This window comes from Pteropus medius, unplaced genomic scaffold (assembly GCF_902729225.1).
Source record: "Pteropus medius unplaced genomic scaffold, Ma_sr-lr_union100, whole genome shotgun sequence".
NCBI classification, from domain to species: Eukaryota; Metazoa; Chordata; class Mammalia; order Chiroptera; family Pteropodidae; genus Pteropus; species Pteropus medius.
Window position 1 is genome coordinate 4,263,183 of NW_024344436.1, and position 13,824 is coordinate 4,277,006.

General features: G+C 46.5%; 1 protein-coding gene across 2 annotated transcripts; it reads left to right on the plus strand.

Moving 5' to 3' along the window:
• Positions 1-382: 382 nt before the first annotated feature.
• On the plus strand, positions 383-13,119 carry HEPACAM (hepatic and glial cell adhesion molecule). Of its 2 annotated transcripts, none has more exons than XM_039872924.1 (7): positions 383-674; positions 9,338-9,679; positions 10,384-10,665; positions 10,950-11,049; positions 11,560-11,633; positions 12,032-12,102; positions 12,620-13,119. In XM_039872924.1, the coding sequence occupies exons 1-7, from the start codon at positions 590-592 to the stop codon at positions 12,908-12,910; spliced, it is 1,245 nt and encodes a 414-aa protein (XP_039728858.1). In that variant the 5' UTR covers positions 383-589; the 3' UTR covers positions 12,911-13,119. The 2 variants fall into 2 exon arrangements, with proteins under 2 accessions (XP_039728858.1, XP_039728859.1); XM_039872925.1 differs by having other exon boundaries at positions 552-674; positions 10,950-11,043.
• The last annotated feature ends 705 nt before the right edge of the window (positions 13,120-13,824 follow it).

The window sequence follows — 13,824 nt, forward strand, 5'->3', positions numbered from 1 at the left end:
TGAAAATGATAGAATTCAGGCCATTTCCAATCTTCTTTGGGCCAAAACAGGGATTTTCCATTTCTTTGGCAGTTCTCTGGAGTCTCGCATTCCCTGGCCTTTTGAAAGCTCGCTCTCTCCCTCTTCAGAGCTTATTGCATGCAGGTCTGTCTCTGGCACACACCATCTTTCTCAGGAACAAGGAGCGTGAGGCGGAGACAGGATGAGTTGGGATACAAGGTCCAATTTAGTGTGTGCCCCAACCCAGTCCCCACTGAGCCCGAATCCTCATCTCCCCCTGGTAGTGGGCACAGTGTAGCCAGGGAAGAACTAGAACCACGGGGACCCATCAGGTTGGCATCCTCACTGAAGATGATCTCTTAAGCAGATACCCCCTCTGAACTGGGGATGTAGGGCTTTGAAACTAGAAAATGCCAGGTCTGAAAGAGAGGAAAGAACAAGCCCAACAACACACAGAGCTCTGTGTATTCAGAGGGAAGTTGGCAGGGCTGTGCTCGGGCAGAGAAACTCCTAGTGGTACAAAGAGACGTGCCCAGAGTGGAGAAATCATGCTAATTGTCTGCACCAGAGCTGGAGAACGCCACCCAAAATGAAGAGAGAAAAGGGAGCCCTGTCCAGAGCTTTCAGTGCCCTGCACCTTGCTCCTTTTGTCTACCTTCTTCTGATCCAGACAGGTAGGAGACCAGAAGGGTAAGAAAGGGTCTGGAGAAGGGAGTGGGGCTTTCAAAGGAGAGGGAGGAGAGAGCGGAGGGCCAGAATGCCTTTGGGGTGGGAGGAGGGGAGAGAGCTCAGCTGCCCTGGGAAGCATCTCAGTGAATTCAGGCACTAGTGTTGAATGTATTTCTTCATTCCGTTGCCTACTGCCCGGCCCCTGCCCCCTCCCTCAAAGGCTGCATGACTTTGGAGCTCCCACGGCATTCAGGACATTCGATGGAGGGCAATGAGCCATTTCTTATGGGATGTCTTGTCGGCATGGGCCAGAGCAGCAATCTTTCCAAGGATTATGGTGGGGCTTGGAGGAGTGGGAGAATTTTGGTTTTGTGCCTCCCCGGCTCCCCCACCCCGGGTTCTTTGTGTGTAAAATAGCGAGAGATATAAGAAGCTTTGGAGACAATGAGACTCCTGGTTTAGGGCAGTAACATCAACCTACCCATAACTCTCCCTACACCGTAGACAGCTGCCTCCTGTACCACCCCACCAACTCCTTGGAAAATTGATCTTGTTTTATCTGTGTGTGTGTATGTGTGTGTGTGTGTGTGTGTGTAAGGCGCTGATGTGTGAGTGTGTGTGTTCCAGAGAGCCCAGGAATTCACAATAGTTGGGCAAATAGATGCAGAGATCATTTTAATAAAATGCAGAAACTATTACGAGTCAGATATGCAAAGGATGCCCAGGATCAGAGAGAGGTCACCTACCCCATCAGGAAGCGGTGCTAATGGTGCAGGGATGGGCAAATATCAGGGAACGTCTCCTGGGAATGTCTGCACTACATTTTAAAGGATGAGAAAATAGGCAAGTGTGGCAGTGAGTATTATAGTTGGGAAAGTGGGCAAATGTCAACAGCTTGAAATGGTATCCTGTGTTTAAGAGCAGCCCAGCCATTCATGCTTACTGGAGAAGAAAGTGTGATCTGAGTTAGGCAAGAGCCTTGTAAACCACACTAAAGAATATAGTCTGTAAACAATGGAGCAGGAGGGCATCGAATGGTTTTAATCTGGGCACAGGCTGGGCCAGATGTGCATTTCGGAAAGCTCACTCTCCAATGGGGCTTTGGAGGGGAAACTGGAGGCGAACAAGATAGAAAAGGAAAACTGTATCCATTTCCTAGAGCTGCTATAACAAAAAACCACAGAGCGGGTGGCTTAAACAACAGAAATTTATTGTCTCACAGTTCTGTAGGCTAAAAGTTTGAGATCAAGGTGTCGGCAAGACCATACTCCCTCTGATGGCGCTAGGGAAGAATATGTTCCAGGCCTCTCTGTTAGCTTCTAGCAGTTCCTTGGCTGTGGCAGCATAACTTCAGTCTTTACATGACATTCTCCCTGTGCCTATGTGTGTGTCCAAATTTCCCTTTTAATAAGGACACCAATAACATTGAATTAGGGGCCCATCCTTCTCCAGTATGACCCCATCTTAGCTTACCTTTGCAATAACCCCATTGTTAAATAAGGTCACATTCTGAAGTACTGAGAGTTAGGACTTTAAGATACGCATTTTAGGGGATACGATTCAACCCATACCAAGGCTATTGCAATAATTCAGGAGAGAAATAACATAGGCTGGAATTAGAATAAAGATAGAAAGAATGAGACCTGTTGAGATAATATTTTGGAGGGAAAATCAGAACCTAGTGATTGATAAGAAGTGGGAGGATCCAGAGAGGCAGGTAGGGTTTCTGTGTGAAACCTTAAACAAACAAACAAACAAAAATGGGATAGGGTTGAGGATGTGGTAATGAATATTGTCCATGTAGACATTGAAATGTCTATGAGACATCTGTGGAAAATGTTGGATGGCCTAAGGGAGGGGGCACAGGAACGTCAGGGCTGAAGAGAGGTATTTGGAAGCTGTCAGCCCATAGGTGAGATTTAAAACAATGTGAATAGATAATAACACCTAAGAGGAGAAAATGGAACACTGAGTAACCCCAAGATTTGTAGAGGAAGGCAGAAGGAAAAAAATCCCACTGAGGTGACCAAGAAACAGTCACAGAAACAGAAGTAGAATTAGAAGACTGTGGTGTCCAGAAAGTCGAAAGAGTTGGGAGTTTTCTAGAGAATCAATACAAACTGTATCAAAGAGGTTTAGTATAATAAGGACCTAAAAGAGTTGGTTACATATGGCAATTAAAAGGTTACTGTTAGCCTTGGTGAGGGGAGTCTCAGTGGAAATTACAGTGAGTTGAGGAAATAATGACAGCCGTAGGTATGGAGACATTGAATTGGGTACAGGAAGTACATATGAAACATATAAATCATAAATGTCCCTAAACTCCTTCAGGTCATCAAATGGTAAAGAAAAAATTATAGAAAGATATTGTTAGTCAGTGTGATTAGGCAAAAATAAAAGATGATAAAGGATCTGAAGTGTGGGAGACTGTAACAATAAATACAGCCAAAAATTCTAAATGTAAACTATGTTCATAAGATATTAGTTATGACCTATAACAGGTGAGAGGTAAGTCCAGAGTCAGGTCATTATTCTGCTGTGGACTCAAGAGCAATAAAGTGCTGAGATTCTATAAGGAGTTTCTTCAATATATTAGTTAGGAAAATGCCAACTTCTGCGACAAATAAATTCCAAAATTTAAGTTCTTGGCCTTAACCATGTAGTAGTACAATGAAGTTTCAGGCTAGGCCTGAGACGAGGAAGGACTCTGCTCCATGAAGATTTTCAAGAACCAAGCTGATGGAGCTCTATAAACTTTGACATATGTTTCCAATGGTCATCCTGAGGTTTGTCTTCCTTTCCTTCAGATAGAGAATTTTTTAAAGGTTGGTAGGGTCCTGTGAGTGGCACCTATCACTTCCACTGGTTCATTGGCTAGAACTCAGTCACATGGCCATACCTAATTGCAAGGGAGGCTGGGGAATACAGTTTTTAAGATTGGCACTTAAAGTAGGGCTGGACCACGTCTCCCTGGCTCCCAAAGAATTACCTTAATCCCTTTGCTTACGGCAACAACCATCGAGCCAGCCTAAGCAAGTAACACTCAATCTTTAATGCTCTGTCCCTAATATGGACTAACGAGCCTTTCCTCAATTCAACACAGCCCTATTCATGGAAAATTCAAACAAGTCTTTTCTAGAGGCTAGGGCACTATTTTATAGATACAAACAAACACAGCATGCCATAAATCTAAATAATCCGATTTGCAAGATGTTACTCTCTGGGATCCTAGAACAATTCCATCCTCTCGTGACCCAACAGGAAAAAGTCTCTTGCCTGGGTTTCATCCTTTTAGATCTAAGATCACCTCCCCATTGTAGGTGCTGTCTTTTTGTTGTTGCTGTTTCCAATTAAAAATTACATAGAGGAAAATGACTTTAGCATAAGGCTACAGTTTGATGAGCTTTTAGCCCCCAAGATCAAGAAATAGAACACTTCAGCACCTCAGAAGTACCCCCATACTATTTCAGTTACAATTGCCCTCCCGCCGGGGTTATAGTGGTACCCTAACTGCCAATTCAGGAATCATATGTACACATTCTTTTATGTCTGGACACCAAATTTGTAATATTCAGCCATATTGTTGAAATTGTAATTTGTTTCGTCTCGGTGCTGTAGAGTACTCTATTGTATGAATATATCACAATTTCTTTATCTATTCAATTTTGATAGACACCTTGGTTGTTTTCAGTTTGGGGCTTTATGAATAGAGTTGTTAAAACATTCTAGTATGTGTGTCTTTTGGTGAACAGATATACACATTTCTCTAGGGGAATATACCTTAGAGCGGAATCGCTGAGTTATATGTGTGTGTTACGCTTTAGTCGATAAGGCCAAACGGTAAATAAGAGTTCCAGATGCCGTATGTCTTCACCATCATTTGTCTCCTCTTTTTCATTTTAGCCCTCCTATTGAGTATGAGGTGGTACCAAATTATGGTTTAAAACTGCATTCCATGGTTATTAATGAAGCATCTTTTTCATATATTCATTAGCCTTTTGGAAATCCTTTTTGTGTGTGTGTGAAGTACCTGTTTCAAGTCTTTTGCCCACTGAGTTTTCTGGATTTTTTTAAAATATTGATTTGTGGGAGTTTAAAAAATATATTTGGGGTATGAGTGTTTTATAAGATATATATGTATTACAAATATCTCCTACTCTACGGCTCGCCTTTTCTCTCTCTTAACAGTCTTGGTGAACTGCTCTTACTTTTATTGTGTCCAATGTATCATTTTCTTCTTTTATGGGTACCACACTATTGTGGCCTAATAAATCTGTGTCTGCTCTCAAGTTGTGGAGATATTCTCTTATGTTTTCTTTTTTAAATGTTATCATTTTACCTGTCACATTTAGATCTACAATCCATCTAGAACTGATATTTGTGTAATGTGAGAAGTAAGGGTCAAGATTCCTTTTTTTCATACTTGGCTCAGCACTATTCATTGGGGAAAAAATCCTTTTCCCATTACACAGTAGTGCCACCTTTGTCATAAGTCGAATGATTATATATGTCTGCTTGTGGGCCTCTATGCTGTTCCATTGATCTATTTGTCTATCCTTGTGCCAATATCGCAAAGTAAAAACCTCCTAGAATTTTGATTGGTACTATATTATAGTTTTAAGTCAGTTTGGGAGAATTGGCAGCTTAACAACAGTGACTGTTCCAATCTAAAACATGGTAATCTCTGTGTGCTATCTTAATACTATTTAGCTGGGTGCACATTACTGAACATCTACACTCTTTAGGGTGTAGATAAAAACTACCAAGACTCCTACCATTCTGGTTCCTAAGGTCCTTCTTCACAATGTCTGTTCCCTGCTTTTCTCCTACTTTCCTGAGTGACTGACGCTTAAAATATTTTCAAATTCTTATAGGCCCTTGTAGGTCCCAACGGGGCAACAACATAAGGATATAATGCAATAACCCCAACACATTCACACTCAGTGAGGTTCCTATACAACACTGCTCCAGGAGGGAGCGTGTTTTCTCAGAGTGTCATTCATCAGGAAGGATATTAAAAACCGAAAGCAGAAAGCAAATTTGTTTGTTTGTTTGTTTGTTTGTTTGTTTGTTTTAAGAAAACCATGCTGTATGCCTCCCTGGGAATATTGTATGCAGTTTTGGTCATCACTCCTCAAAAAAGAAATAATAGAGTTGGAGAGAGCCCAGAAAAAGGGTATATCTGATGGCCGAAGGGATGGAGGGACTTTCTTATGAAGACAGATCTAAACAAAACAAAAAACCTTCATATAAAAAAAGGGATATAACTGAGGTCTATGGTGGTAGAGAGCATGGATTAGGTGTAAATAGACCAAATCCTAGAATACATGTTTGGCACCAGCTCGTAGACACTTTTAAAAGGTAAATTTAAGGCAAATACTGGTGATCTTTGCCAAGCAAAAAGGAGCACACAAAAATGAGTAGATGATAGTTTCTTTAAAGGAAGAGGCTATTAAAGAAACCCAAGGCTATCGGCAGACACATTTTTATACTTTAAAGCTTGACATTGCTTGGTGTCACACAGCAGGTCAAATTCCTACTTGACAAGGGCCACCTACCTGAACCAGTGTGGCACTGTTTAAGTTGATAGGCACATCTTGCTGCGATGTCAATTTCCTTTCATTCATCTTCCGGTGGGAACAGAGACTTTCTACATAATGATGCCTCAGAGACTTGAGGACAATAATTAAGTTAATCGCTTCTCAAGGTTGAATAGTCCTAGTCCCTTTTATTTCCACTGTGGGTCACAATTGTTAGCCCTTGCCTCATTTCTGTGTCCTGCTTTGGCAACTATCCCAGTTCTCTGTGTCCCTTTAAAGTAGTGGAACCCTGAATTTAATACAGACTCCAATTTTGGCAAGAGTTTCGAGAAACAGTGTTTGCTCAGCAAAATGTTCTCTTTGTCAGCTTCTGAGAAAGACTGCTCCATTCACTTCTGAACACACATACATACATCCCTGCGTGTCATGCACAGTGACAGTCTCAGCCCCAAGGAAAAGTAGAAAGGATTCCCCTTCCCCCCAGGAGGAAGGCGCCCATCTAGGGGAGGGTGAGGCCTAGGGCAATCCATATGCTGTAGCTTCTCTGGTGTTTTTATCTGGAAGAACCAAGTTCTTCCAGAAATTGGCAGAAAGAGCAGAGTTGAGGGGAGAAAGACATCAGAAAAGGACCACTTGGACCTTGTATCTGGTAGGAGAGAGAAGCTCAAGGAAGAACCAAGGGAAGATACAGGGGAGAGGAGGAATCTTTTCTACTTTTCCTTGGGGCTGGGACTGTCACTGTGCATCTTCCTGGAAGGAGGAAATAAGAACCTCAAAGTCTGGTGCTTGGGGTTCCTAGGCTCCAGGATGGCTCTGCACATAGAACCCTCATGTGCATATCCCACTGCTTCGACTGAGTCCTGAGAGAGAGGAGTAGATGTTCCCCAACTATTTGATCATCATCGTCATGTCCTTATGAAGCACAGTGATTTTTTTCAGGGCTACCTCAAGTCATACAGACCAAAGTTTATTTGCCTATTTGGGAAAATTTGAAAGCTTGCTTTTTCTACATCAAGCCAAGTCCAGGATCTAGCAATTGCTAGGCAGGAAATCCCTCTAAATAATCACAGAAACTAGAGCTAGAAGAAATCTTAAAGATCACATGGTCAAATGGATTTCAGTCTGATAGCGAGGGCCATAAGGATTCCTAGCAGCATCCCAAGTTATTGCGGAGGACAGGACTCTGGTATCCTTCACCTCTTCTACCAAGTCAGGTGAGCTGGAACTAGATTTCATTTCTTTTCATTTTTATATAAGGTTTTATGGGAACAAAATACCTTTAATAAAAAAGTATTTGAAAATAGATTTTGTCTATTTTACTTCCCCCAGAATTAAGACTCTTCTTAATAATGAGCATATAATATTCACACATATGACAGCTTTAATCATTAGAGTAGCCTCTTCCATACTTAAGGTTTTATGATTCTAGTATACCTGGCAAATAATGAATATCGGAGTTGAGAAGGCCCTCAGAGACCATCAGGTCCCACCACCTTATTACACAGAGGAGGAAACTGAAGCACAAAGAGGTAAAAGAATAATCAATTTGGTCTTTCCATGACCACTTCTAAAAAGGATGAGCTCGCTACTTAACAAAGCACTTGTCTTAAAAGTGGATCAAATGTGTTTATTAAGTTAAATTTGCTTTGATCTCCACAACAAACCTTTTAGTTTAATTGCCTCCTGGTTTGGTCTGGGTCTTCTGAGCACCAGAAGAAGAATAAGGAATGGAAAGATACAGCTCAGCTTCCCCACATCTAAACTGCAGCAGTAGCAGAGTGGGAAATAGAGGACAGAAAGAAAAGAAAGAAAGAAGAAGCAGCTGGGAGCACAGAGAGACCAAGAACCTGACATGTATGTGTTTATTCAGCTAAATTCAGCCTTATTCCCCACTGCAATCCTCCAGAAGACCCTCTTTTGTGTGGTTGTACCACTCTACAAGGCCAGACGAAACAAATGAACTGCATCCGTTCTGGCCCCGAAGTTCCTAAGAGATCCCTGAAATGTGTGATGTGTCTCTGGATGGTGACAGGATGGTGAAATTCCAGAATTACAGGGCTGGAACAAGCCAATGAGACCATCTAAACTACCACTCACTTTACCTGTGGGAAATCTGAGCCCTGAACAGATAAGTGACTTATAGGTCCTAAGTCAACAATGGGGCCCAAATCTCTGATGCTCAATCTTGTGTTCTCTTTGCTACACAACAATAACTGACACACATTTTGTGATTTTCCACTGCGAACTTGATATGGCAGTTGCTCTCATTATTATTCTTGTTTTCTAAATGGGAAAAGTGAGGCCTAGAGAGATGACTTGCCCAAACCCACACAGCCAGTTAAGTGGTGGAGCGCAATCTTACAAGGCCTTCTGATCCCAAACTCTTTGTTCTACCCATTCCAAACGCCTCTTCTGTAGGGGATGCAAACTGGGCTGGAGTTTGGGTGAATTTCCAAAACCATCTACTCAGTTGCAGGGCTGTTCTGCACAGGGCAGGCCTAGTAAGATTCTACATGCAGCTGAGACAAGGATAAAAGAAGTTCTTGGTCTGACTGGAGGGTGGCCCAGTTGCCTTTAGGCCCCTAAACTTCCCCTTTATTAGCACTGTCTTATGACGTACTCCTTGCTCTGTGAATCTATGTCCCTATGCTTTCTCCACCATCCCACCCGACCCCACTCTCCTGATTCCCAACCAAGAAGAACATCTGACAAATTCTCCATAGGGTCTGATGACATAAACTACATGGAGTAGGGATGTCTGTCTGCTTTGCTCATTGATATATCCCAAGGTCATAGAACAGTGCCTGGCACACAGGAAGTACTCAATAAAGATTATGAACGGAGCACACAGGGTATGGGTGAGCTGGAATCTTTCTCAAGAGAAAGGCGATGAGGAACAGATAGAAGAACTGCAGGCAATAGGATGGGTATGAGGGATGACAGAGAAGCAGAGGGGCCCAGAGGTACAGTGGGAGAGGAGATGACACCAGAGGGTAAGAAAAAAGGACTGACGAGGTGTGAAGGGCCCAAAAGGCAGAGGCATGAAGAGATCAGAGGACCTGAAGATGGGAGTGGGTAAGGAGTCAAAGGCCTGACGCTGCCCTCTCCCTGTGAACCTCTGTTCACAGAGCCCCTGCAAGGAGTAAACATCACCAGCCCAGTGCGCCTGATCCGTGGCACGGTGGGGAAGTCAGCCCTGCTTTCTGTGCAGTACAGCAGCACCAGCAGCGACAAGCCCGTGGTGAAGTGGCAGCTGAAGCGGGACAAGCCAGTGACCGTGGTACAGTCCATTGGCACAGAGGTCATTGGCACCCTGCGGCCTGACTATAGAGACCGCATCCGCCTCTTCGAAAATGGTTCCCTGCTTCTCAGCGACCTGCAGCTGGCCGATGAGGGCACCTATGAGGTCGAGATCTCCATCACCGATGACACCTTCACGGGGGAGAAGACCATTAACCTCACTGTAGATGGTAAAGTGCTATAGCAGGGAAGGAGACAGGACTAGGATTGGGACTGGGGCTAGACCCTGGGAGATCAAGCACAAAAGCCACTTGGTTGCTGAGAGTGAGCCAATTAGATATTAGAAGTTGGCAGACAGGCTACAGTTAACACGTATAGAGTGCTTACTATGGGCCAGAAACTATTTTAAGTGCTTTGCAGATATCGACTCGTTTAATGCTTATAATAATGTAGGGATATTATTATCATTATCCCCATTTTGCAAAAGAGAAAGCTGAGGCACAAAGAGGTTGAATAACTTATTAAGTCATGCTGCTAGGGATAGAGCCAATATTTGAAAGTAGACAGTCGTACTTAGGCTTTTTTGTTTCAGGCTGGCTCAGTTTAAGAAATCTTAGAAAGGTATTTGAGAAGAAAGGACGGGAAGGCCCATGAGGGCAGGGGCTATGGCTGTCTTGTTCAGCTTTGTACGTCCTGTGCTTAATAGGTGCTCAATAAATAGCTGGTAAATAAATGAGTGAGTGAGTGAGTGAGTGAGTGAATGAATAAATGAATGGATGGAGGGACAATGGCGAAGAACTGGACTGATGATCTCTTAAGGGTCTTCTCAGACCACAACTGGAGTTGCGCTGTGTTGGAAGGTAGGGAGTTAAGAAGGGGGAGGGAGAAGCTTTTTTGTCCCATGGCTCACAGGCTCCCCACCCCCTGGGCTCAGTGCCCATTTCGAGGCCGCAGGTGTTAGTGGCTTCGACCACTGTGCTGGAGCTCAGCGAGGCCTTCACCCTGAACTGCTCACACGAAAATGGCACCAAGCCCAGCTACACCTGGCTGAAGGATGGCAAGCCCCTCCTCAATGACTCGCGAATGCTCCTGTCCCCCGACCAAAAGGTGCTCACCATCACCAGGGTGCTCATGGAGGACGATGACCTGTACAGCTGCGTAGTGGAGAACCCCATCAGCCAGGGCCGCAGCTTGCCCATCAAGATCACCGTGTACAGTGAGTCTCCCTGCTTGCCTTCCCTTAGGACACAAAACCCTGACAGGCGGGTGCCCATGAGGGGCTACAGACATCCCAGACAGAGGGAGAGAGAGGCAGAGATGAGCCAGTTCTCTGTGGAAGACAGCAACAGGTGGGAAGTGGGCTCTGGGCAAACTCTGCCATGGGCCAGCCATACTGCCTGGGGCTCTTTTTCTCTTCCATCCACTGCAGGAAGCTCTCCTCACCACACCTGGTGCCTCCTCTGAAATTTCTCCCATATCTCTGTCTCTCTCTCTCCCTAGGAAGAAGCTCCCTCTATATCATCTTGTCCACAGGAGGCATCTTCCTCCTTGTGACCTTGGTGACAGTCTGCGCATGCTGGAAACCCTCCAAAAAGTCTGGGTAACTCCCCAAGTTCCACATCCCGAGCTCCCTAATTCTTCAATCCATCCCAACCCCAAGCTCTCTTCTTTTCTTATTCTTTAAATGTCTTTCCCCTCAGGGCCCTGAACCTCTTCTCAGGAGATCCATCTCACCACTGTGTGTGTTGTGTACAGAACCACCTCCTCCACTCACAACCCCTGGCAACCCAGCACTGTTAATAATGGTTTCGCTTGCAGGGCACCTTTCATGGGCCAGGCACTGTGGTTGTGGTTAGTGTGATGCCTTGTAAGTATGAGTACCTGCAGTTTACAGATAAGGACACTGAAACTCAGATTGCTTAAATGACTTGCCCACAGCCACAATGATAGCGACAGACTTAGGATGTAAATTTAGGTGTGACTCATTCCAGCTCATCCTTCTGTTACAAGGCTTCTCTTACAGCTATCAAATCCCGCTGTGTCTCATCCCCAGACCTCCTCCTGCTCATACTCAGTAGCTCTGTTCATGGGGTGCTGGGTTGATTTGCAGGAAGAAAAGAAAGCTGGAAAAGCAAAACTCCCTGGAATATATGGATCAGAACGATGACAGCCTGAAACCAGAAGGTGAGCTCCCAGCTGCCCACTCACCCATCCCATCGGCACTCAGATCAGTGGGCTGCTGGGAAAAGGCAGAACTGGGCAACAAGGAAGCCAGCTCTGCAGGGCCCCTTCCTCCACCAACTGCCCGAAGACTACAGAACAGGGAGAGGTGCGGCCAAGGTAGGACCCTAGGTGTTGCCAATCCTTTGGTGGAGGTTGTGGCAGGAGGTTGTGGCAGGAGGTTGTGATCCGCAAGCAGGATGAGGCTGGCCCGGTGGGGATTAGCGCCTGAGCCGCCCCGGGACCTGCCCTACCGGGACCTGTGCATCCTTGACAGGCCGCTTGGGAAGCAGAATCTAGGTGCTGGCTTGTGGGAAGGGTTCTATACCTGGGTCAACCACCCCATTCTTTGCCCTGTGCAGCAGACACCCTCCCCCGAAGTGGAGAGCAGGAGCGGAAGAACCCCATGGCACTCTATATCCTGAAGGACAAGGTGAGTGGGTGCCTCACAAACACCAATGAGCCCCCTACCACCTCCTGGTGCTAGGTAGCCATACTATATTGATATCTCTTTACAGTACTCAGAATAACCTGAGAAATAGTTGTGTCATCCCCACTCTAGAGATTAGAAAAATAAGGCTGACTTAGGTGAAATGACTTGCCCAGTATCCAACAAGGAAATAAATTGAAGGTCTAGGATCCCACCTAAGTCTTTGGACACCAACTCTGATGATTTCCCCACATTCCACAACTAACTCTGTTCATGGGGTGCTTTCCATCAAGATAGGAAAGAGACTAACGGGACAAAGCGCTGCACTTAATGCATTTCAACATTTACTGAGCACCACGCTAAATGTCGTGTATTGCAAGAAAATCCAGACCTATGCCTTCCAGGAGGTGGGAGTGTGGAGGGAACTATTTCCATCACCTCGGTCTTCTCAGCGCTCTTGGACACCAGGGCGCCTCCAGACCGGGCCGCTGTCCGCTGACCCTGGCGCGTGTCCTTGCAGGACTCCCCAGAGCCGGAGGAGGACCCCGCCCCGGAACCCCGGAGCGCGACGGAGCCCGGCCCGCCCGGTTACTCGGTGTCGCCGGCAGTTCCCGGCCGCTCACCAGGCCTGCCGGTGCGCTCTGCCCGCCGCTACCCGCGCTCGCCCGCGCGCTCCCCCGCCCCGGGCCGGACGCACACGTCGCCGCCCCGGGCCCCGGGCTCGCCCGGCCGCTCGCGCACACTGCGGACTGCGGGCGCGCGCCTGATCCGCGAGCAGGACGAGGCTGGCCCGGTGGGGATTAGCGCCTGAGCCGCCCCGGGACCCGCCCTCCCCCGGGGACGGTGGGGAGGCCTGAGTCGCCGGGAAGCGAGGCGAGGGGAGATCCACGCGAGGGCGCGCGGGTCTCGCCTGCGGAAGAGTGTGAGCATGCGCAGACGGGAGATGCAGCGGGCCGCGCGAGAGGGACCTGGGAGTGAAACCCCGTCGCGTTTGCTCTGGGTTCACGGGCCGTGCTCTCATTGGATATGGGCTGTGCACCCTTAGAACCTTATAGACTATTAAATTTCCGGCCCAGTCCCCCAAGGGTCTTATGGGAACTAACATCAGTAACCTAACCCCATGACTGTCCCATGCCATTCCTAAGGATCTCTTACGTTTCCTATCCGCTTCCCTTCCCTCCGAACAAACGCCTGGTTCCTGGGACACTTTTGGCAAGCCCAGACTAGAGAGACCGCTTGCCCAAAACGCACAACTGTTACAAACTGTGGGAAGCTGGATCCTGGTTACTGGGTGTTAAGGGAGCTGTTCTGAGCAAGGGAAGGCAGTGCCTTGGAATCACCCTTCTCTGGGCACCGGGCACCTGGCACCTGGGTAACTCTGGACTGGTGAGAGAGGACCTCGAGCACATTCCTTTGACCCCTGACCTGGGCCCTAGCAAGGACAAAGGATTCAAGCCCCCGTGCTTGGCCGCCTCCCAAAGCCTCCCTCAGCGGCGTGCCAAGCGTTCTTTCCGTCTCTATTCCTATATTCTCACTCACTCCCCTGGCCCAGAAAGCTAGATCAAGTGAAGAACTGACTTTTAATCCCTCATATCTAAGCCTTCTCCCTAGCTTCCTTACAAAACGAGCCTTTGAAACAATCATTATCCCCAGGAAAAGCCGTTGGGCTTCCTCCAGCTGTGAGAGAATAAGGTTCGACTTTCCAGAGAAATGATGGGGGAGGAG

Coding starts and splice junctions, on each gene's coding strand:
- HEPACAM (XM_039872924.1), top strand. CDS start 590: ATGAAGAGAGAAAAGGGAGCCCTGTCCAGAGCTTTCAGTGCCCTGCAC. Junction 11,634..12,031: donor TGACAGCCTGAAACCAGAAG/GTGAGCTCCCAG, acceptor TGCCCTGTGCAG/CAGACACCCTCCCCCGAAGT. Junction 12,103..12,619: donor TCTATATCCTGAAGGACAAG/GTGAGTGGGTGC, acceptor GTGTCCTTGCAG/GACTCCCCAGAGCCGGAGGA.